The sequence below is a fragment of the Mustela erminea genome, chromosome 1 (assembly GCF_009829155.1).
Source record: "Mustela erminea isolate mMusErm1 chromosome 1, mMusErm1.Pri, whole genome shotgun sequence".
Classification (NCBI taxonomy): Eukaryota; Metazoa; Chordata; class Mammalia; order Carnivora; family Mustelidae; genus Mustela; species Mustela erminea.
The window spans coordinates 179,121,836-179,146,956 of record NC_045614.1 but is presented as its reverse complement, the minus strand read 5'-3'; the positions used below and the strand labels follow the sequence as shown (position 1 = coordinate 179,146,956).

The window sequence follows — 25,121 nt, the reverse complement described above, 5'->3', positions numbered from 1 at the left end:
ATTATGTGGCATTTTGGATGAATTCATCTTTTGGCAGTCTCAAACATTGGAGATAGGTGGTCAGTCTATAGACGACTTAGTGTTCACAGTCATCTTTACATTTCTGAAAGTGCAGTATTCTGGGCTTCATCAGGCTTGTCATAGTGTGGTATTTGTTATGTGTGGCTTATCACTCCATCAACGAAGGGTCTCCATCAACCCATCAAAAATAGTTCTAAGTTAGAAGATTGTGAAACAATATTGTGGAAATTATGCAAACTTTCAATCTGAAGTTTATTAAAAATAGATAATTCATGTTTTTGCAGCAAATATAGAAAATAAATTTGTATTTCTAAGTTAGGCATGTTCTCCTCCAGTGGAAAAGCTCAACCCTATGATAATTTTCTGTACTTATTCAAATTCAAAGATTGCATCATGTCTCTCTTGAAAATCATGATGGGGTGTCACTTTTACTAATGAGAGTTAGACACATTCCATGGGAACATCAGGTATACTTTTTTTTTTTAAATTTATTTATTTTTTTTTTTTTTTATTTATTTTTATTTCCAGCATAACAGTATTCATTATTTTTGCACCACACCAAAAAGGATATTAGAATATTTGGTCTATACATTTTTATTTGGTTCCCTTCTTAAAGATGTAAGCTTATAAATTTAAAGTGCTAAAACCAAATTATTGTGTGTTTGCTATAGTTGTTGCTCTCGGTAGCACCTTTACCATTAATACAACAGGTGAGTCTGTCTTCTGTCCACCCTAGGTGCCATATACATGACTATCCATTTTGGAGATCCTGTGTCACTGTCACTTTCACCATATTCCTTTAACTTTTTCAGTAAATTTTATTAACTCATATTTTGCTAAAAGCATCTCAAATATATTGCAAATCTTACATTCACACATTCTCGTCGTCCATTTCAATGTGGAAGTTTAACGAGGAAACTGTGTGGAAGAGAGAATCATAAAGAAGAAACTGTATCACTTATCTCAACACCTGTTAATGTAGACATGAATAGATCTCTTTAGACCAGAAATCAAATGTGATTCTTTGTTTTCTTGATTCTTTAGTGTTATGATGAATTCAACACTGGGTCCAGATAAGGGAAGTAAAAGAACGCTGTATGAGCAGATAAAACTCACACATAGGCCTCCATAACCCTTCTTAATTACTAGCAATCAGGAGACCAATCAAACTAAACCTAAAAATAAAGTTGTGCTAACTCCCAGGAAGACCTCTGTGCTTTTTGTCAATGAGCTGATCTACACACCTGAATCTTCCCCTGCAGTGGCTGCTGCTTCTGCAGAGCCCTCTAGTGGACCGCATGGCCTACAGCAACTTCCTAGATCTTTCATGAAATCGAGTGAAGTGAGTACTGGCATATGACATCAACCTTTCATGGGTTTCGATGTGATGTACCTCCAACAGACAAGATTCTTATATGTGAGTGTGACTTGTAAATTTATTGTACACTAAAGTGATTTTAAAGAGGTCCACTCTTTTACTCTGGCTTTACTTGTACAAGGGTTTCAAAAAAAGAACTGTTGATTATTTGAACCCAAACTAACTAAATAATAGACATTGCTAAGTGAGTACACTTGAAATAATAAGAATACAACACGCATATTTTGAATCATTTAATTTCTATGATTAGGAACTGGAGGAGGTATCTTATTTTATTAGAAGAAAAATGATGTCATTAGTATATTTGTAATTACATTTAAATGTTTTAGGAGCAATTCCTTTGACCTTGATTTATTTTTAAAATTCAGTTTCCTTTGAGCTTCAAATAAATATGCAAAATACATAATTTTTATTTAAGGAAATATATTTGGATATATAAGAACTTGAGTTTAGCTTCCATTTTAATTTGGGAAATGCTGTATGGGTAAAGATGATTGACATTAAGACGTGGATTACCTGCCACATTTTAAATTATTTATCATTATTTAACCACTGTATTGACATGACATAATAGGGATCACTGACCCACAGCACAGTCCAGGGGACAAATTGGAAAACCAGGTGAGGTTATTTGGGCACTTGTAGAAACAAGAGCATCCGTGAAAAATCACAAATGTTTGACACTGTTGAATATAAGATCCCTATGACTTAATATGGATTATTTTTCCGGTTCCCAGCTGAATAGATGACTATGGTTAGACAAGCACATAATCAGTTAATTTTTCTGTATTAAGTAATTGTATTTTATGTTCAGGCTTACAAGATACTTGAGAAACAAAATTGAAGCCATGTGTTCTCAAAACACGTTCATGGACTAGTTAATAATCCTTTATCACTTTTTGCTTTTTGTTGAAAATTACTCTGGTTGCAGCTACATTTTTACCTGAGCCAAAATCATATATGTATGATATATATATGACATTATTAAGCCATATTTCTAATACTTGTTTTACTGAACTACCTATCAGTATATCAAGAAAATTAAAATGCTATTTTGTAATTAAAATTAATCCATTAGAAATAAGGGATATTAATTTTTCATCGTTAGATAAATGTTCTAGTACTTGTAAACACAAATTCATTTTGAATTAAGTCATGGGTTTGTTTTTACAATGGTTTTCTTATGCAGGTTAAGCTTTGCAAATCCCCTTGGATAGTTGAAATTTGGCCTCAATTACATACCTTGAGAAATTATTATCAAACTGTAATTATCACATGTTCAACATATTCTAAAATAAAATGAAAGAGATTATTATACATTCTTGTGTTGAGCAGTATCCTCTCTCTTCTAGATAATGTTTGATATTTATTTTGTCATTAAAGAACTTAAAATATTGGGTAGACAGTTCATACCCTTTAAACACTCCAATAACAAGGCAGATCAGTATATTATAAGATGCTTACAAGAGTGGTTTAGATAAAAACAGAGTAAGAATTCATAGTAATGGTGAATTAGTCTTGACTACTTACCTACAAGAAGAGAGTGATTTAGCTTATTACAGTATTATCTAACTAGTTTGTGGGAGCATTAGGTTTATCTGGAAATTTACTGAAAGATAAAGTTGAATCCATTGGACAATGTATTTCATCTATTTTTAACCATCTGACTTTTTAATATGTTTATGTTTGTATTTATGTGATATTTTCATATTTATACTAATTTATCCAAACAAGATCTATGTATTCTAGAACTCTACTATGCAAAGTATTATCAGACCTGCAAAAGACATGGTGTAAGGAACTTGTGAGAATACAGAATCTCAGGTCCTGTGCTTGATTTCCAAAGTCAGAGTCTGCATTTTTACAAGCTCCCAATCTTCTGCCTGTTAAAAATTGAGACAACCCATTCTAGAAAACATTATTGGGTAGAGTATCAATACAGTATTTCCTCCGCGTGTGCATGTATGTATGTGAGTGTATATATAGAATGTATGTGTGTAAATATATATGATTATTTCTCAAAAATTGGACTCAAAAGTTCTATGAAATTGGTTCTGTTTCAGCCAAATGCTTCTTCATTTGCCCACCACCTCAAACTCCATGTGCTCTTGCTCAGAATTTGCTCAGAGCTTTGGGATGTTTTCCTTAGATTTTAAGATGGACTCTTGGCTTATTTTGACTGTCTTTTGGGAAGAGAAATGGAAGATTAGGAAGTAATGGTAGTAGTAAAGTCTGTTTTTTAAAATGAAGAAATGTTTCAGAGGTAGTTATAAAAGTCAGTGTAATAGACTGTTTTGAATAGCACTGGTTGATCCTGACGAGCAAATCACATTTCTGATTTTTTTTTTACTTTCCTTTTGACGACTTTATAAAAATCAAACGAAATCTTCATAACTTAAAATTAGCATTTTTTAATAATTCAGGCATTTTTATATTGATAGCATAAACTTGCATGTTTAAAGTAGAGATAGGTTAATTCAGTGAATATTAGTTAAAATACAGTAAATTAATTTGTGCAACCTACTGTGACTATTTTCAAGTCCAAAATTTAGTCACTGTCCCCAAAAATCACAACTCTTCAAGAGGCTTTCTTGGGTTATTCTATTCTAATCAGCCTCGAACACTTAGGTAATGGAAGATTTCCTATAAAGTTCCTCGTAAGTATTTTGTCTAATGTTTTCTTTGCATACTGGCAAGAGCTTTCTGATACTTTCTGTATTGTTGTCTTTGACCGTGTGAACAGAATGAAGTCACTAATGTTTTAGTCTTTCTCTAACTGTAAAATGATATGCTCTAAAGAATTTTGCAGCTCTAAGTATGATTTTCTGGGTGAGGATTCCCAGTCCTTTGGTCTTTCTATTAACTGAAAACATCTTTTTTGTTGATGTTGTTGTTGTTGTTGATTCTCTCCCTTTCTGTAATTTTCATCTGTCTTACCATCTCCAACTCATTCTCTCTTAACTTTATTTTATAACATTTACTCCTACTCAATTAATTCTGATAATTATACATCCTCTGTCTGCTTTTTGAATATTTTATTTAAGAGAATTGATTCTCCCCCGCTGTTTATGTTTATGACTGTTTATGACCCTGCTGGACAATTTCATCTATTCCGGTGGGTTAAGCTATTACCAATTCACTAATGAGTGTTTAACTTGCAGTGTCTAACCTGCCTTCCTTCTGGGCTTATCTTCTAACTATTGGCTTGAATATCTACACTTGTATCTTGCCATGTCCTACACAGAAGCCATTACTTCCCCACCTTTTCTCCATACCCCAAATTTGATCCACCAAAGTTCTTGTCAGTTATTTGTATCACTGGTCAGTCAAGCACATGAGAGAAGAATCTTGCAACCCTCTCCCATTTTTTAGTACTCTCATCACCTCTTGCTTTTTCCTTTCCTAGGCATGCCTTCTCCTTTAAGTTCACCTTCTTGAAAAAAATAGTACATTTATCTTTCTACTTCCTCACTCTCCATTTACTCCCTCAGCTCAATGTTTACGTGATGCCCAATTACTCCTCCAGAACTGCAACCACCCAAGTCATCAAAATCTTTGGCTGTCAAATCCAGCTGTCACTATTCAGTCGATATTTTATTGAATATTTTTCTTGCATGCACTACTGGCCATGAATTCTTTGTGAAACCCTTAAAAAGTTTTAATGATATGTTCATCTCTTCTAGCTCTCTAATCTCTATTTCTTCCTGTCCTTTAAGTATTGGTATATGATAGGGTTTCTTTCATTTGTGGCCAACTCATCTTTCTGCCAACACTTGATTTATGTGGATGAACCTCCTTTTTTTTTAAATAATAATTATTTGCAAGAAATTATTCCCGAAAGAAGAACTCCAGTTAAGATCTTTGTCTCCTAGTAGTTCATCTACCCTTGACTTTTCCTTGGGCCACTTTATGTAGATACACCTAAAACAAAAATTGTTGTATCTCATGCCCATCTTTGCTTTCACATTCCTGACTACCCTCTCCCTCAAGCCAGAGATTGAAAGGCCTCCTAGAAACTTCCATCCACCTCATTTCTTGTAATCAGTCTATGATGAAGTGTTCAGCATCATACCTTCTAGATCTCTCTTCTAGATCAAGATTAAATATATATATATATATATATATATATGATGTTTTTAACGTGTCAAGCACTAGGCTTAGACTTTATATGTACTTTATCTGTACCATTCCGAATCTTATCTAATCCTACAACATCCTTATCACAAAGATCTATTATTATTAGAATTTTACTAAGAGTAATAGAGTAAGGGCAGTCACCAATTTAGTATGATTCAAGAGCCCCACTTCTATCACCACATGATATTGGCTATTTTGTTGCAAAGGGATTCCAATTGGTCTCTTGGCTCCTAACTGGTGTTTGTGCTTCCTTTTTACTCTCCCCCACTTAAATATATCAATATGATCTTTTTATTTTTATTTTATTTTGTTAAGATTTATTTATTTTAGAGAGACAGAGCAAGAGTGAGGATGAGCACGGCGGGGGGGAGGGGGGGGGATGGAGGGTCAAGCAAAGGGAAAGGGAGAGAGTGAATCACAAGCTGACTTGCCGCCGAGAGAATAGGCTGATGTGGGGCTTGATCTCAGAGTCCTGAGATCATGACCTGAGCTGAAATCAAGAGTCAGAAGTTTAACTGCTTAACCAACTGAACCTCCCAATTGCCCAGCAAAATGATCTTTTTAAAATGCAAATTGAGTAGGTCTCTCTTCTGTCTCATATCACTTTCAAGCCCAACTCCTTAGAAGACTTCGCAAAATTCTTTTTAACCTTCCTCTTTCCTATCCCTCCTGCCTCCTCTTTTTCATACCCTCTCACCTCACCTCAAAAATCTATGCTCCAGTAATAGAGGCATTTGTTATTTCTTCCAGAAAGCATGCTTTTCAAATAGAGTCTCTCTTCTCTTCAAAATAAATCTTTTCTATGCCACTCAATCGCTATCTATTCCTTTAGAAGAATATCCTTTAACCCCAACTTGAATTGTCCCCAACTCTCACCCCACACTATAAAAAAATTCTACCTCTATCTAACACCTGCCATATTGGATTCTAAGTTGTTTTAAAGGACAGGGACAAGGTCTTCTTCATGATTTTACCCTCAGCGTCTAGCACAAGATAAGGCACATGTTAGACATTCACATCCTGTTAAACTGAAATATTAGGTGAACTAAACATTGCAAAGGTTGGTCATCGCCCTCTTCTTCAAAGCCCAAATCCAGATTTTCTTCGGGTTTGTTTCACCTCACGCATATATTTTAATTTCATCTTGTGTTTTCTTTCTTTTTTACTAGATTGTAGTTCATCTCATAGTACTTTAGTTTTACTTTTAAAATTGCTTCAGATCTCATCATTCTGTTTCTGATTTTCCCTCTTCACACTCAGCAGTGGTTCTCAAATGTTGGGATCACCACAAGGATCTCCTGAGGAGCTTGTCACATTGCAGGTTCCTGGGTCCCAGCCTCAGAGGTTTAATTCAGTAAATCTGTGGTGGGCAGAGGGATTTTTAATAAGTATTTCAGATTGTGGAAATCCTTTACTTATTGTTTGATGTCTCTTGATTTAGAGAGTCTACAATTGAGAGATCTTGTATTGTTTACATTATATTCCCAGGCCAAGAATTGCTTCTTACCCATTTTCACACTATTGTAGTTTCCTTCAAACATGAATGCCTCTTTCCCCAGTGACAGCAGTTAATTGTGAAGAGAGAATAGTGTGAGGGGAAGCCAGTGCATGTGGATATCAGCACATTGGCATATTTTTCCAAAATGTTTATAAATTGCCATTCCAAATAAGACTTTATTTTCTTTCAAGTTTCAGAAAAATCTTATCTAACCCTAGAACAATGGAACTGTGCCTTATGGAAAGACTAAAGTTGTGTTGCAACTTTAAAAAAATCCCAGAGTCACCATTATCTGAGTCCTCTGTTCAGTATCTGTCATTATTTTCAATTCTGACAGACTTGGCACTTGAAGAGAGTTATACAGCCTCCGGTGACATAATGTGGGAAGAAGTTAGAGATACAAAGTAACAAGGCATACATAGAAAGTGAGCAGGGCCACTCTTCCTCTCACTTCCTCAACCCACCTCCCAACCCCCCACCCCAGCCAACAAGCTATTCTCAGAAGCTCTTAACTTCAATTCATGTGAAAATTGTGTTCTCTCATTAAAAACATAGTGTTTGTGAAATGAATATGTTATTAGCAAGGCCTTTTCAAACCCTTATTTAGATTCTACAACTTAGTGCTCTAAAATTGATCACTGATCTTAAAGTTGTCAACCTATCTTTACTTTCTGGAGTTGTGCAAGGAATGTAAGTCTTGTTTTCTGTTCAGAATAGGAAAAGATAGATGAGAAGGAGCATATTTGAGTAATCATTTTCTGGGGGATGTTTTAAGGATAAGTGAGGATAGTTCTCAAAATATAAATCACAAAATTATTCAGCTGAAATAGATTGCACTTATATTATCCAACAAGGGAACTGGAAATAAGAGAAATCATTTCTGGCCATGGTGTAAAGTGAGAAAGTGCTAGGACACTTTATTTAGGCATTGGATTTGGAATGTTAAAGAAGAACAGTGTCCAACTATTATCAGATTGGAAGTGGCTGAAAAGCCGAAAGTGGAGCTGTGAATTATGCCATGTTTATCTCATAGAACCCAGAGATCTTAACAAGGATGGTGAGGGAGAGGGGTAGCGATGTGCTGTCAAGAACTTCAGGTTTGATTTGTATTATACCCACAGCACAGAAAAAAGTAAATGCTGCCCAGCAGCTATTCCTGGGGCTAGGTTTGTTCACTTCTTTAGCATGGTGAAGGTTACTCCTCAGTTTGGAAAATTAAAGTATACCCAATGTACATCGAAATCCCTGTGCCAAGTCTATTTGAAAGCCCTGAGACCACTTGGTACAGAACTGAAAGACTTCCTGATCTGGGGTGTGTGTTAGTGTCCTTCTGCACCACAAAGGACTCATAAGAGTTAGGATTATATTGAATGTAGTGAAGGAATAATCCTAATTTTCCTTTGAATTATACAATCATCTTTGATTTTTTTTTCTTTTTAAATGAAAAGCTCCTGTTCTTATAATACAAACATCTTCTGGCATTTCACTTTCTCTTCCACTCACACTGCCATATGACACTCCTATCAGGGTTTCTGGTTTCTTCAGGGAATTAACCTATAGAGCATGTATAGCAAACAGTAAAACAGTTGCTTTTCACTGGAAATAAAGAGCGGGTGTTTTTCCCTACCTTCCACTGCTCTCTACCACTGCCCCATCACAACTTCTGGATTTCCTGCCTATGGGCGGCGCACCCGTCCCCCCCGCCCAGCCCCACCCCTTGCTCACAGAGCAGTCTGCGAGTCTCCGAGGCTCCTCCGCGTGCTGCGCGTTCCTCTACAGCGCTCGCTTCCGACGGCACTAGGACCCAGGGAAGTCCCTGAGCGAGGTTCGAGGAAAGGCAGCCAGACTCCTCCTTATCTCCAGTGTCAAACTTGACATCAGCCTGCGAGCGGAGCATGGTAACTTCTCCAGCAATCAGAGCGCTCCCCCTCACATCAGTGGCATGCTTCATGGAGATATGCTCCTCTCACTGCCCTCTGCACCAGCAACATGGATTGTCACCTCTCCATCCTCCTCCTTCTCAGCTTCTCCATTCTCAACTGCTTCGGGGAACTGATTCTCCAACCTTCCAATGAAGGTAAGCCAGGTACAGCAAACAGCCCTGCCCCGCAGGGCTAACGCTCTTCAAAGCACGTTCTCACTGAAACCTTTTCAGGTCCTTAAGGTGCCTCAGCATAAAGCAGTTTCCTCTGAGAGTAAACTAAAGATGTGCTTTTATTTTCTGCTGTCTTCTAAAAGACTTTAAGAGAGAATTTTGGATTGCCTAAACCTAAAATGTGTTTTTACTCTAATACCAGTTCAAACAATTACCTTGTTTGTCAATTTAAAGCAGAAAGAAAGGAAAGAAAGAAAGAAAGATCCTCCAGTTTTACAACCCACGATGTTAATTGCCAAATAGCCATGGCAGTATTTTATTTCTAATTATGACCATGTAGTACTCTGAGAAGTTTAAAAGAAAATTAAACCCTCCTCGCTAGATTCTTTAGTATGTTTAAAGGTAATGACAGGTTGTTCCTACTTAGGATCGTGGCATTTATGAATGGACTAAAGGGAAATCAGAGTTTGTTGAAACTGATGGTGTGTGTGTGCCTGTGTGTGTGTGTGTGTGTGTGTGTGTGTGTGTGTGTGTATTGTGGTGTGTGGGTGTTTATATTGCAATGCTGTATTGAAGTGATGTGTATCCCGCCAGGCGATGGTTTGCTCTATGGTACAGGTTTTAATGAGCAGCATATGCCACATTAACATAAGTAATATTTGCAAGAATTACAATAAGCTTAGGTTGGATTCTCTTTGTTTAAGAGTTTATATACAAATAAGGGAACGTATTTGTTGAAAAGTGAAAAGTTCTGGGTAGGTATAGTAAATAACTGAATAACAAATTAAGAAAGAATGTCCATATGCAGCAAATGGCATTTCCTGATGTTGGGTTATTTATTTTCTTTCTAATGGGTGTTCATTCCTTTTCAATGGATTAAAGTGCAAATGTAATATTGAGGACATGAATGCTTCCTATATAAGATTGTGCATTTGATGGATACATTGCTTTTCTCATATATACCTTTTGTGATCTATTCCTAATGATTTGTGAATACAATCACTGACTCTTAAGACAAAGTTCTCTAAATAATTGAGTGCTTTAAAGCAACACTTGCAACTTTGATTTCCTTTTAATCATTTTGAATTTATGACAATAACATTTAGCAATGTTTTGCAATTTAGCAATACTGAGCAAGATGTAAAAATGCTTCTTTATATATTTTGTCACTAAAAATATATTGGCAAGCCAACCCTGTTGTATATTGTATGCATTATCTAAAGAAGACTAGTAAATACTCAAAATATTTAGAAACTTTTTAATTAGATCTAAAAACTGCCTTTCATATTTGGTGACCTACTTTCACTGCTAATAGAGCAGTTTAATTTTGTTCTTTCCTTAGTGACTGCCATTATCAATTTGATGGATTTCATTAAATTTTTCTGTGTCTTTTTTTTGAACTGGGAAAGTGAAAATTCTAAAATATAAGAATCAAGAAAATCATTGGATCACCTATAAGTGACTTTTTTTTTTTTACAAATAAAATTAAAATCTTTATTTGAAAGTAATGGCCAATCATTTTTTTATTGAATGAAAGGCAAGAGTATCATTAGTATAAATGAGTAATATATCAGTAAGCTAAAATTAGTGTTGTTTAATCCTATTTTTTGAAGATATTCAAGAGTTGACAATAACTAGAAGTCTAACAATATTATTCCCATACTGCTATGATAAATTGTATTTCTCCAGATGGAATATTTATAAACTATTTAGATAATGGATTTTACTGAATTAATAATGCACAGGGATAGAGCTGAGAAAGTAAGTATTTTTGTGGAAAACATAACATTTCAGTAAACTGCAAGGAGAAAAAAAAGACCCTTGAAACTTATTCATGCTCATATAAAACTACTGCAAATTAATTTAATGAAACAGGAATAATCAAATGTAAATTTCTTTTAAGCCACACATTGTATATGTTTCAGTATATAATGTATATATGATTATGCAGGCAGGAATGTATGTAGAAAGGGAACTATATGCAGAAAACTGACACAATTACATTTAATTTGTTTGGATAAAAGTTTATCCATTGTTCCTGGCATTATTCTTTCCAGATCATGTCCTATGGGTAGTGTCTCCTTTGCCTCCTGAGGTCATGAAGGGAAACTTTGAAATAAAATTTAAAATGAATGATTTAACTTGAGTAATATTTGAGTGAAATTTTAAATATTAATGCAATAGCTTAGGTCTTCATAGTTGAGTTGAGGAACATGAAAAGTGAAAAATCCAAGTATGTGCCAAAATTTCCATGAAATTCTTCTAACAATATCATTTGAATAGAAAGTAAAATGCTTCTGAAAATTCATATATTGAGTGGAAGTAATAATGATAAGATGAATCTGTTTAATATAGATTTTGGTATACATTTTGAGAACTGAGATATAAAATACTAAGTTGAATTTAAAATACTATGCTAAAAGTTTTATTTCAACACCAAAGAAAATTTACTAGAAATCTACTAGTAAAATTTATTAGAATTTATTTCACAATCTATTATGAAGTTAGACATGATATAATTAAAAGGTAACAAAACCAAGCAATTGAGTTAATTGCTTTCCCTTGTGTGATATTCTTTTAATTTGAGGTCTGGTAGTCAAATATCAATATTAAAATGCCATGGGCCTATGATTAAAAAGTTAAAAAAAACTTAGAAAAAGTTTCATCTGAACTTTCTTTTTATTAATCCAGTTACCAATAACTTTCTAATATACTTTCAAGAAAATGATGCCAGGTGATACTATCACTGGCCTCCTCAACGTTAATAGATTATTTGTAATTTCAATGATTTCTTAAACTAACAATTGGCCTATCTACTTAAATAGAAACTTTAGTAAAGCTGCATAGAATATTGCTAAAATCTTATCAGGTCTCTGTTTACATGACACACCAATAAAAGACTTCCAATGGGAAATCACTACTCATGGTAAAATAGCATTGCTAGACTACATGTTATTTAAGAACTTCATATATTTGGTCCCTGTTCTGACCCCAAATGTATGATCATAACAGTAAATAAAAATAACTTTGCAGAGAGGTAAAAACTTGCTATAAAATGGAAGTATCAATCTCTTTAGCAATGGATAAAGTATTCTCTTTAAATAATTTCCTACATTTGAAGGAGTCTGAGGAGAATGTACTGCAAATTCATCAGTACATAAGCATTGAACCATTTTTCTATCCAGAAGCATTTGTAAATTCGATTAACATTTACCCATAGAGCTCTTTACATTGGAAATCAAAGTTTTCAAAATAAAAGTAAATAAAATTAAATCTGCATATTTATATACTACTTATTTTGGGAGACTTTTATTGGAGTGGCTGGGACACTATCTTTGAAATGTATTTTGCTGAACATAAATCTTCTAAGTACTAGAGGGGACTATGTGATTGTTCAAAGCTTAAAAGTAAAATTTGCAAATGAACACTGTATGCTTCCCTTTGATTACTAAGCAAATGTTAGAGACAAACATTTAAACAATGGATTATTCCATTTTTAACAATCACTATAAATTGGCATCACTTTTCATATATAAACACCTATTATTATCAAATAATAATACCTTGTGATTGAAATATTTATGGAGACTAAGCTGTCATATCTTTATAGGTTTTTTTTTGAAGAGGGTTTACATTTGCTTTTAATAGCATTTCATCATGCTAGACTAAATAATTGAATGCATTATACATTTTCGTAATTTAATAGCTTCCCTAATAGCTACCCCCACCCCCCAATAGTTATAACTATGCTATTTGCCTGGAGGTAGGAGAAACCTTAATTTCACTATTTTATAACCCACAACAGTTAACACTTGACCTAGGTCATTAACAGGATTATCAGCAAATTTGTTTAAGCTTTTACTGACAACCTGAATTGCTACGATAATATTTTGATTGTGCCGGAAAGAAACTTCTTGTAACCTCTCAAAATCTATCACGAAATTAATTCATTTTGAATCTGTATCTTCCCAACAACTAATATTGATGATAACAATTCAAGTGGGAAAAATGTCCATTCTCCTCACTCTTCCATTTCATCCGTTACACCATTCTAGTCCTTGTCATAAGTGAGCAATTAAGAATTCTTTTAAACCAAAAATGCTCTGGCATTAACAATAGATTTAGAAATACAAACCGGCTATCAAGTTTTCAAAATTATACTTTATTGTTGGTACTGTAGTTGGTATCACTTTTCTGCCTATTTTAAGATTTAAGGTCAATTGGATATATTTATAATTCAGAAACAACTGAAACTATAAAAGGGAAACTACATATGATAAAACGCCATTGCCACGTGTTACATCATGGTTACATTTTATATAAAGTTGTATTTTCCATGAAATGCTAGAAATTGGGAGCAAAAATGAAAAGCACTTAAAATAAATGTAAACAATGTTAAACAAAATATTGTAAACAATCAAAACTTGAAGGCTTTTTTATAACATTGTTTAGTGGGCTTAGGAAGTTTCATGTGAAGTTTCTTAATTAATTGAATATAATTATGGTTTGTGCCTTGCTCATGTAAACAATTAGTAGTTTCACCTTGACTCTTGAGAAACTTATTATCCTTAAATAAAAGATTTAGTAAAATTCTTTATTGTATTAATATATTATCCACATGTCAATATTCAAATTTTGGTGTGTTTTTTTTAACAGCCTCACTTCTATTAGCTTCTCATAGTAACTTTCTTTATACAGTACCTTGAATGTTAAGATTGTTTCTGAAGCTTTGGAATTTGTCTGAAATAAAATCTATGCAATTTTTAAATATCAAATAATTGGTTACATATGCAAAGGATTTTTAAAGGCAAAACATATTTTCACAGTATATTTGATTTACTAACTTCAACGCAAATGGAAAGGGCAAGGACTGTTCTTGAGAGTTACATTTTCCAAGTCATAAAATCTTCAAGTAAATATTAATAAAAGTTTCCACAAATCATCAAAACCCGATAAGTTTTTACAGACATTTACTTACTAAGAAATCTGTGATTTGGGTTACCTTTGATTTTAGTCATTCCCAGTGATTTTGTTTGGCACAGATACTAGATGTAAGGGGAAATATGTATATATTGGAAGAACGCTAAATTTACAAATCATTTTCTGTCAAGATCCTCAACTTTATTTTCTAAGATACACACTTTTCCTTTAAAGCATTTAATAAACCTTGTTCTTTCAATTCCTGTTCATTAAAAGATTTAGAAAAACAGATGCAGGTGTCTCGTTTTGGGTTCTGTTTTCAGAGATCTGGATTTTATCACCAGAGAGGGTCAGTGCAGGGCTCTTACAAAGTGGACAAGTAGCTTTCCACAGATTGTTCAAATGAAGGGATGACTGGTGCTGTGAAACATTCATTATGTTACTCATCCAGGTACACCAAAAAGTAGGACTTGAAATTTGCTTCTCAGAAATTTGAAAGCCTTAGACAATTCTTTCCTAATGTCTTTAGAAATAAAAGTAATGTTGTGACTTTTATAAAATGCAAAGAATTCCAAGCCACAAATCAAACTGGGAGGACACTCCTGGTGGGAATCGGGGTGTGGGAGCACTGCTCCCCTTAAATTAAATCTCTGGGTCCTTTACAAACTGCCTAGTATCAGGTAGTTCTTGAAAACTGGCAGGGGGTTTTCTCTTGGAAAAGTCTGAAAGTCAGCAAGTTTTAGTTTGCTTCCTACCAGCTTTCTCTGAAATAAAAAAAAAGGTGGTCGATTACAAAGAAAAAAAGTCTTTGCAAGTGAAAAGAAAATAAAAAGTTGATTGGAAAGATGGGGAAGTAGAGACGTGCAAAGGTTCTAAATCCAATGTTAATATATAAATATTTTGCTTAAAATAAAATATTTATCACTTGAAACATCTGGCTAATCAATTTTTATTAAAACCCTAAAAACCGGCACACTTTAAAAAAGCGGGGGGGGGGGGGGGGTTGCGTTGTTTGTTTCTTCTCTAAAGTTTATACAACTTTTGATTTTCCCCAGAAGAAAATATTTATCCAGGAAAGTTTTAAGAGTGTACGCCAAAGAATGCTTCCTCCTTTGGGTGCCTGGGCAAATGCATGTGGAGGGTGGATGGAATCAAAACCAGTTCAGCAAATGAAGCCTCCAACTTGGAGTGATGTTATTAAACTGGAAGCCCCGAGTGTGCGGCCCCCTCCTTCCCTTCATTTTCTAAACCATGTCCTGCTGTTCCAGTCAAAGCAAAGGGTGAAAATCCACATAATCCAAACCAACATGGTGAAGTCAGAATAATAGGCGAGGAAGGAGGGGGAAAACAAGTGGCAGCACTGTACAAACAAACTGTTGTGAGCAATCTTAGCCGTGGGGGACTGGGGTGGTCACAGAAGGGGATGACGGCGTTTTTTTCTTTTTCCTTGCGTTACGCCTCCCGCATTTGATGATACAATATCGATTACCCTTCAGACGTGGGCTCTGAGAAATTTTAGGGGGAAGCCGGGCTTCGCGGGTAGTGACTTCAGTGTGGCAGCTGAGAGATGAGCAAGCGCTCCTCGCTGCCACCACACCCACCACCAGGGCATCTCAACTGCAAACTAAGAACCAGGCTCAGTAGTGCGGGGGTGGGGGGGCGGGGTCTCCCAACAATTCATTAGTCTTACTCTCTGCATGCGCTTAAAGATCAGATTATAAAAACTCAATTCCGGGGCTGCATCCCCCAGCCCTGCCCCAGCCCTCCGGGAGGCGGGTGGTTCTTTGTGCGCGAGCGTCTCCGCGCCAGGCGGCCGCAAACACCGCCACCCCCCCCCCGCCGTTGCCCCGGCCTCCCGCAGGCCGGGCTGGCGGCGGGCTCAGGCGGAACCCCCGCTGCTGTGGGCTTCCTCCGGGCGGCGGGGCCCGCGGCTCTCTGCCGGGCGGAGGGTGGGTGTGAGCGGCGCGGCCGCGCCAAGTTACCCAAACCGAGCGCGGGCTGGAGACCCGGCGGGCGAGAGGTAATCGTGCGCCCTCTGCCTGCGGCCGCGGAGCTGCTGGCGCTGGCAGAGGCGGCGACCGCCTCACCACCTGGACCCTCCTCACCTGGGGCTCGGGCCCGCCCAGAGAGCGCGAGCGCCTACGACGGGCCAGGTACGTCCTGACTTTGCCAGGAGACTGGGACCGGACATCCTTGGCGCACGCCCCCGGCCCCCGCCGTTACTCTCAGCCACCCTTTTCAGCTTGGCGTCAGGAAGTGGCGCGGTCTCCTTTCCACACAAACGTGTTCATGGAGCCACCACTTGACTAGGGGAACAGAGGGACTCCGTTCTGCAGGCTTCTAGAACAAACTCCCTGCGGTGTAGGGAAAGCGTCTGGAACCCACCTGGTGCTCTTTTGGAACACACAGGAGCGCCTGAGACGCCCAGTTGTCGGGCCTGCTGCTGTCTGACCGACCTCTGGGCTCTTTTCTGGTCTTCCAGACGATCTTCCCTTAAGTTCTTCACTCGCTAAACTAAAATGAGGACGTCCCCCACCCCGTTTTCTTTAAAGCCAGCTACTAATGCCACCTGTTGGGCCCCTCGTGAGAGCCATAAGGGGCATGTTGCATAAGCTCGCCCCAGGCCCCCACCTCCACCCCAGTGCAACATCGAAAGCTCTTTTCTCCTGCAGCCCCGTGGTTGATTGGCACCGTTTTATTAAGACGGGATTTTCCTTGTTCCGATTTTGCGAGTAAACTTGGAATGGGCCAGAATTTTTCTGGGAGCCCTGCCATCGAGGTAGGTTAGTAGTAGGATGATGCTGATGTTTCCGTGGTTGTGTTGGAACGTTAGTATTTTTCATGAAAGATAGAATTCTTGAATCCAAGGGATTCCGGGGCTAAATCTGGCCTCGGTGCCATGCCCAACGCTGTCGTAATAATTGTACTGAATTCAGCTGGCTAGAGAGATTTTTACCCTACATTATCATTCACTATTTACTGGACCACATTTAATCATTCAAACAGCCCCGAAACACCTTCCATTGTTACAGTTAAGGAAACTGGGAAACAAATCATAATAAAGTAGTAACTGAGCCAGGCCCTCTCTTGTCTTTGTCTTTTGGTTTTAACTTCGTATGTTTTCTCATGTACGCCAATGCCTGTGAATGAGGGAGGCATCCTTCTCTTCAGGAAATGCACTTGCTTTTGAACCTGAATCCTAGTGACTCGCTGTTGTGTCCTGTGACTTTGCAAGAGTAACTTAGAAATACCAAGACTCATGGAATGAAAAATTGTGCTTCGAAGTACTTTTCAATAAGTGCTTCCAAGAGTGCTTAGAAATGGCATAGTTTTTTTTACACTCCTGAATTATGATTTATATGCGTGGGTGGGGGACACACCAAGAAAATAATGTGAAGAAAATTTGATGTAGGCAGAGGAATTGAAGAAAATCTCTGTGTTGCCTTTTCTTCACACGTTCTTACCTCTGTCTTTCCTTCTTGACACTCCAACACTCCTTTCCTCATGCTGGAGAAAAGATTTTGTCAGGAATTCCATACACAGATTGTGAGGCAATGGTCACTATAATACAAATATTATTATTATTATTATTATGAGTTTTATATAGTAAAAGTCGAGTGTGAATTAACCGTAGGAATTGTTATAGAAGTCAGTAATGGAGAAAATAGAACATTGTCTAAAAAGTAGACTTGATTCCCTGTAGAAACCTTTCCCTATTTAAAAGATCATGTAGAAATTACTGAAGATGAGAAAATAAATTATAATGATTTATCTTCTCTTTCATAAAAACACTTGTACTCTATTTAAGTGGAGGCATTGAGAAAAGGTAGCTAAAACAGGGTTTTGAAAGGTAGCAAATTAAGTTGGGGGCAATTATATATTTGATGTGGGTACTTCAGCACATATGTTTTGCATTAATTGCTGCAATAAATTCTGTTAACCTGGCAAAGAGCAAAAACAGCATATTGATGACATTAGTCTTTCAAATCAGAAAGCTGCTTTTAGTATCTTGCTTTTTTCACTGTAATGTACCAAAAAAAAATTTTTAATATGTTATCTTTTATGTTTCCAACAAATGATTCAACCACTCAAGCTATTGGCATATTTTGCCATAAGCAAAAATGAGGGCTTGGCAACAAACTTTTTTTTTTTTCCTTGCTTCTGGATAATTAGAGTCAACAACTACTTTTCCTATTTTTAAAAATTTAATTTATATTTGAGTTTGTGGGATTCTTATTCAAGAAAATATAAACTTGACTTTAAAGTCTCCAAACTGAATTGTCTCTTGTTTTAAGACAAAAATCTTGACTAATTACATGGCAAGGTCTCAAAAGGTACAGGAGCAAAGGGATAAGCCAGAGTTAATTTTGTTGCTGATTAATCAATATCAAAATGGTTTTGTCTTGAATTTCCTATATGTTCCTTAAGGTGAGGTTCATTTATCTTCTTTCAAATAAAAAAGAAAGATAGATGACTAAATTCTACTGGCCCAGTAAAGAGTAATACCTCTCCTTTAACCCCTATCCCTACCCTCCCTTGATAAAAATATAAGGCTTTAAAATTAACTTTTTGTCTATGATAAAGTTGGTTGACTTCCAATCAGTATGAAATTCAGATGTTCTTTATCTACCTTGGGGTGACTAAGGACAACAGAGAATAGCTTGTTAGTAGTTAACATGTATTTATTTCCTGATTTTCAAATATAGTTCAGCAATTAATATAAATCTGTAGGTTTTGGAAAGATGTATTTATTTATTGCATACAATGGTAGTTCTCACACTAAGGAGAAGATAGGTTGGGAAGCCCCTTTCAAGCACTGTGTGTGTGTATATATGTGTGTGGGTGTCTGTGTGTCTGTGTGTCTGTCAAGGTCAAGAACTGTGTGTATATATGTGTGAGGGTGTCTGTGTGTCTAGGTCACCAATAGTATTCTCCCTGTACAAAATGGAACTATCCCCACACTGTGGGCAAAATTTTATGAATGAGTATATACCTTTTAGAATCTAGATGGTATGAAATTCTGTTTCTCTGAATTATAAATTTGTGATGAGGAAAGATAAAAATAACCATGTGTAAGTTATTTGTCATTATCTAATTTTATAAGTTTTTCCCAACTGGACTCCTTAATCTACCCACAGTATTCAAAGATAGTATAAAGCTAGAGTTATGTCTAAATTGTGATTTTTTTCCCCTTTCATATGCCAAAGCTATTTATGGTTGGTTTTGCATTTTAACTGAATGTAAAGAACTGGCATAATCATAGAAATTATAAATGGAAATTAAATTGGGTTGTTATTCTTTCATTAGGTGTATAAACTTCATCCAATATATATTTCACCAAATATAGCTATCTCTAAATTCTGAAAATGTTTTTAAAGAAGCAGAAAAAAAGGGAATAGTATTTTTCTCTTGGTTTATTTTTATGATCTGGTTTACCCTAGATAAGTTAATTCTCATTTACATTAGATAACTCAAAAAAGGCAAACTCAGATTTTATTATGGCGTTCTTAACATTTCTGATCTGAAATTTTAATGCTTTAATAGTCTATTTTTTTGAAAAACGCTTTTCAGTCATTATTATTTGTATTTTATCTGAATGAACAGGTTTTCTTAAACATCTGTGTGTTGAATAAGGACTTTTTTTTTCTCTTTCCTTACAAGCAATGTCCAAAATTATTCCAAATGTTTATATCTTTTAAAAATATATGTAGAATTAGAGAAGAAAAGAACTAAAGGTGACCCTTTGGAAACTAAGAATATTTTATTCTATGTTTGCCTGGGTTTGCAGTAGGTTTACTACTCTAAGCTAGTAGTGACTGCTTAGGAATTCAAACTTAATTTCAGAGCCACAAATCTAAAAACCATTAAAAATGAATCAAGAAATATGTTAAGAAAAAATAACTCATGTTCCATATTACAATTTGTTGTTTGTATTTATTTATTTATCAAACAGTACACACGTGACTATTAGTTATGTTCTGGACTTTGGAAAAAAAAATTATTGGGAAGAGTATATCTTCTTCCCTTGAAGATAACTTTTATATAAATATTTATAAATAAATATTTATATAAAAATTTAGTGTTTTAGCATAGATGTAAAAATTACAAAAATACAATATGAATCTTTAGAGTAGGGTACAGTTAGCTTCCCAGAAAAGAACACCTGGGATATAGAAAAAAAAATTTTAATATAAAAGTTAATAAGTTAAAAACAAGGCAGAGAAGATTAAATGATTTATCTAATATCATGTGGTAGCATAATTTTAATTCCAATTATTTTACCTTGTATGTCTAGAAAACTTTAGAAATAATTGGAATGGGTGCATTTTAAGTATATATACAAGTAAAAAGCACCTTTTAAAGTACTGAACACTCAGAAATAGCTATTCTTACTAAACATATAGCTAAGTTCAATGTCAGTTCTGTCTGAATAGATTCATACTCACGTGTGCATGAGGGTATATGGGAAACAAACATGATTGCATGTCAGAAAGGAACGATCCCAAATGGAAGCCTTTATAGGCTGTTCATACCAACTCTACTACCAAGAGAAATCACATTGAGGTTTTTCCGAATTCTACCTTCTCTTTGAGGGACACATTAAAAGTTTTCTGGGGCGCCTGGGTGGCTTAGTGGGGTAAGCCTCTACCTTCGGCTCAGGTCATGAACTCGGGGTCACGGGATCCAGCCCTGCAGCAGGCTCTCTGCTCAGCAGGGGGCCTGCTTCCCCTTCCACCTCTGCCTGCCTCTCTGCCTGCTTGTGATCTCTCTCTCTCTCTGTAAAATAAATAAAATCTTAAAAACAAAAAACAAAAAACAAACTTCTATCACCAGTGCAAATGCTTTGATTTTTTTCCCTTGATACCATACCTCTAAGATGGAAAGTTTTGAATTAAACGGATAAGCATGTGACTCCACATTGGATCCTTTGTGGACCTCTGTAGAGACCCATATTTATACCTTGAAGAGTTTGTTTATATGTGTGCATGTCTTTGTGTGTAGCTGCCAGTCCCAATGTGTGATGTAAAGTCCAGATGTAGTTGTACCCCCGAATATGATGAAGCCAAAGCCAGACCCTGATTTTACTTTTCTAGAAATTTATATCAATTTATTCTGCAAGGGGTATCTTTTGAAATTAAAAAAAAAAAAGAAAAGAAAAGAAAAAAAAAAAGAACATGTTTTGTGGCATAATTATGTCCAGAGAGTGCTTTTAAATTGAAATTAAATGTTATCACTGCACTTTTTGTTCTCTCTGCTAAACTTTTGAATTCTTATATCCAAGGGCGTCCAGGAGTATTTTATTTCTAAAAGAAATGCTGTAGTAGAATTGTTCTACTAAAGCAAATGTGCTTATTCTGTTTCATTTTCTTAGCCATCAGTCAAACTCTGATTGAACAGACAGCTTTCATTTAGTAGTTGATGTTTGATAATCAAGATTTTATGATTAAAAAAACGTATTCCAAGGCAACCTCAATTTATGGTGTGAAGGCAAAATATATATGCTAAGGTTTGAATATGTAATTGCCTTAGCAATTATTTTTATAATTTTAGAATTGCATATTTTCATTTTTTACTTTTTAATCTGTCAGAAAAGTCTTTCTGAATTAGAAATAAACAAGTTCTGTTATTTCTAGAACACTTTAAAAGGCAAAATATGTTGGAAAAATACAGTGTTAATAAAATCATTAATCTACTTTAGTAAGTTTCACATTTTGGGAAATACATTTTATTTATCTAAATGATTCGTAATATCAGTTGACAATGCACAGAGACAGAGACCTGCCATTCTAGCCACTGTTATTAAAGCTGGGATAGTTAACTCACTAAAACTTCACTGACAGTAGGCCATCCCCACTCATTTATGTGAAAGGACTAATTTGTTGTAAGAACACATTCCCTAGTGATAGTTTTATAGCTGTTTTTCTCCGTAATAGTACGATATTAGAATGAACTTTATATTTCTCAGATTAAGAAGGAAAAAAAAAAAGAGAAAACTTTAACACATTAGAAACAGCACAGGGTTTCCATTTGTGAAGTGTCCAGGTTTCAAGCAGAATTTTGGTCTGTGTTTCTGTTATTTCCTTGAACAACTCTAGTCATTAAAACACGAACATCTTATTGTGAGACTATGTTTTGAGTCCAAAGAGATCTCCTTGCTCTTCGCAAAGATTGAGATGAGGCAACTAATTACAGTTACTTCTGTAATTAGGACCTATATAGAAGTAAATCCATTATTGCTCAGGAGGAAAGCTTATAAGGAAGAGTAAGTTAATAGTATACCACCTTATCCAGAAATCTGCCTAAATCACATAAATAAGCCCTTAAAATACCATGTGACAAAAGGTTTTTTTTTTTCTTTTTTTCACAGAACTGCTAGCACTACAGAATTTTTATTTGAATTTTTACATAATGACTTTAGCTGGCAGCTGGATGGAGAAATTATAATGAATTAATACTTTTCTGTGACACGAAATGCTTGTAAAATTTAACAAAGTTTATAGGAAGACTTATCTGCACACAATAAGTTATTGTTGACTTCATTTATAACCTCAAACATTATGTAAGTTTTAGTCTATGAAATACAATATTAACTCAATGTATTGAAATGGTTCTAGTTATATTTAGGTAGAAATAAATATAAACAGGAAGGCTGCAGGAGTTATAAATTAAGAATATGTAATCACAGTAGGTAAAAGTTATGTTGACATATATAAGTACATAAGTCAAACTTTGACTTCTCTAAATTTCTTCTCAATGGCATATCCTAGTATGTACAATAAAATGAACAGCTGAGCTTCGGTGTACTTCTGTCAGAAAATACATCTTGGTTTCTTGATTCCATGTTACGGTTGACCGGAGTACTACACAGAGAATTACAACACCCACAGTAAAATTTATCACTTCCTGTATCATTTTCTTCTATTTGTGACATTTAAGTGCAACCTAGAAACAGATTAAAGGATCCTTCTGCTATCTGTAACCTAGAGCAAACCTACTCTTTTTATCGTAATGGAAAGTGATGAAAATGATAAAGATAAGTAGTGTATAAGAAATGTGGCTGGGACAATGACAGTGATAGTGTGAATAGGAAAGGAAATTTCATTTTTCTTTAGTAAATGCAAGACATTATAAAGGGATGGATTCCTATTCTGTTGTAGTGGTTCTACAGTTATTTGCAATTGGCTTTAAAGGCACCTTAGCTGAATGTTTTATTGTTTCATATGAAAACATGTTTGTTATTATAAGAGTCTAAATTCTTTAGCCATTAAACTCCTCTGATTACCTAGAATTAATTATTTGATAATTTTTATAACTCGATATTTTCAAAAAATGCAACTAACATTTCATAAAATACAAATAGCATTACTGTAAAGCATAGTGATATGTTATTAGATAATTGAAAAGATCTTCCACTTTAGTAAGAAATTGTGTCATTTAAATTTAAAAATTATTTTAGCAATATCTGCGTATTTGCAGCCCTTAATTTGCAAGACAGAATATTAGTTTAGTTCTCAGTCTTTCTAAGTGGATACATAGTCACATGAATCAGAACTTTGAAATGCCCTCAAAAAAAATCTTGGCATGTTAATGATTCCCCAAATGAAAACTCCAGAAATGTATACCTTAAATTTTTAATCTGTCCTCACTAGATAGCAATATGTGTTGAAAACACTTATTTTAGTAATCGAGTCCTTTAAAAATTTTATTGCATTATTATTAAGAAGGGAACAGGTATAAATTCTTGGTATAGATTCTTCATAACACTGTTCATACAAATGAACCAAGGAGTGGGCATTTATTTGGTTCTCTCTCCATTATGATGGAAAATAGGAAAGAAGAGAGGGCAACACTCCTGGACATCTTTTTTTTTTTTTTTTTTAAGATTTTATTTATTTATTTGACAGAGAGAGAGGGAGACAGAGAAAGAGCACAAGTAGGCAGAGCAGCAGGCAGAGGAAGAGGGAGAAGCAGGCTCCCCACTGAGCGGGGATCAAGATGCAGTGTGGGCCTTCAATCCCAGGACCCTTGGATCATGACCTGAGTTGAAGGGAGGCGTTTAACCAACTGACCCACTTAGGTGCCCCAAGACTCCTGGACAAAACCCTCAATCCAGCTGAGTGGGAAAAGTGACAGTAAAGATCAGTGGCAGGAATGACAGGAAGATTTTCTCCTTTCTAAAAGTACTTGCTCCAATTTGAGCCAACTTACCTATTCTTACTTTGTTCTTATTCCTGTTCTCCATTCTACCCCTTCTAATTCCCATCAGAGAACATAATTCCATTTGCTCAGCAAATTCACATTAGTGCCCACTTGAAAGCCAACTCAGTGAGTTTGAAAAAGGATTCCTGAATATGAATCCTTTCATGATTCATGAAATCAGTTTTCATGAATGTGAACCTCTTTACCCATTCATACCTCTTTTATTTAAAAGAAATAAAGTTTAGGCAGGGTAAAACATGTTAAAGAAACCCAGAACTATATACATCCAGACTTTGGGCAGTGATTTCCAAATACAGTTTTGCCAAAGAGCACTTATTTATTGCTCTGCTCAGAGTCAGGACATTTTAAAATGTGTCCGGCTTAAATCACTTTAAGAAGTTAATATATGCCATAGAGCTCTTTAAATTGAAAATATTATTTTAAAGAGAAAATAAGCTGAAATTAATGAAATGAAATGTTTCCTGTTACAAAACAAAAATATTTAGAAATCATACCTTTAGAATATGAACAGTGGCAAGGAACAATTTATATCTTTGAAAAGTAATCTGGCAAAAGGCAGTTATTAAAGGATTAAAGCCATCCTCCATCTGACCTTAAGAATATTCCTAACTCTTCTTGGTTAAAAGTTATAATCATGGACTCAGAATTTTTTCAGCAGTTGAAATAAACCTTCTACATTGCAAATCATCACTAAAACTCAAAAAACTGAATATAATTGTATGTCACAATTCTGTTTCTTCCATGTGTCCCAACATTTGTATGTTGGTACCACCGAAAGGCTATGATCAGGTTGTACCTCTATTTTAGGAGAAAAAGCATTAGAAACCCAAGTTCTTGCGTGATTCAGTGTC

At 35.4% G+C, this 25,121-nt stretch overlaps 1 protein-coding gene across 2 annotated transcripts in view; it reads left to right on the top strand.

Annotated features, from left to right (window-relative positions):
• The first annotated feature begins 8,798 nt into the window (after positions 1 to 8,798).
• The window catches only part of EPHA3 (EPH receptor A3), a 354,141-nt gene continuing 337,818 nt past the window's right edge, over positions 8,799 to 25,121 (top strand). The window contains exon 1 of one of the 2 annotated variants that reach the window (XM_032351772.1): positions 8,799 to 9,111. In XM_032351772.1, coding sequence (XP_032207663.1) covers positions 9,024 to 9,111 — 88 coding nt within the window. In that variant the 5' untranslated portion in view covers positions 8,799 to 9,023. The remainder of the gene's footprint in view (positions 9,112 to 25,121) is intronic. The other variant, XM_032351763.1, reaches the window with a different exon arrangement.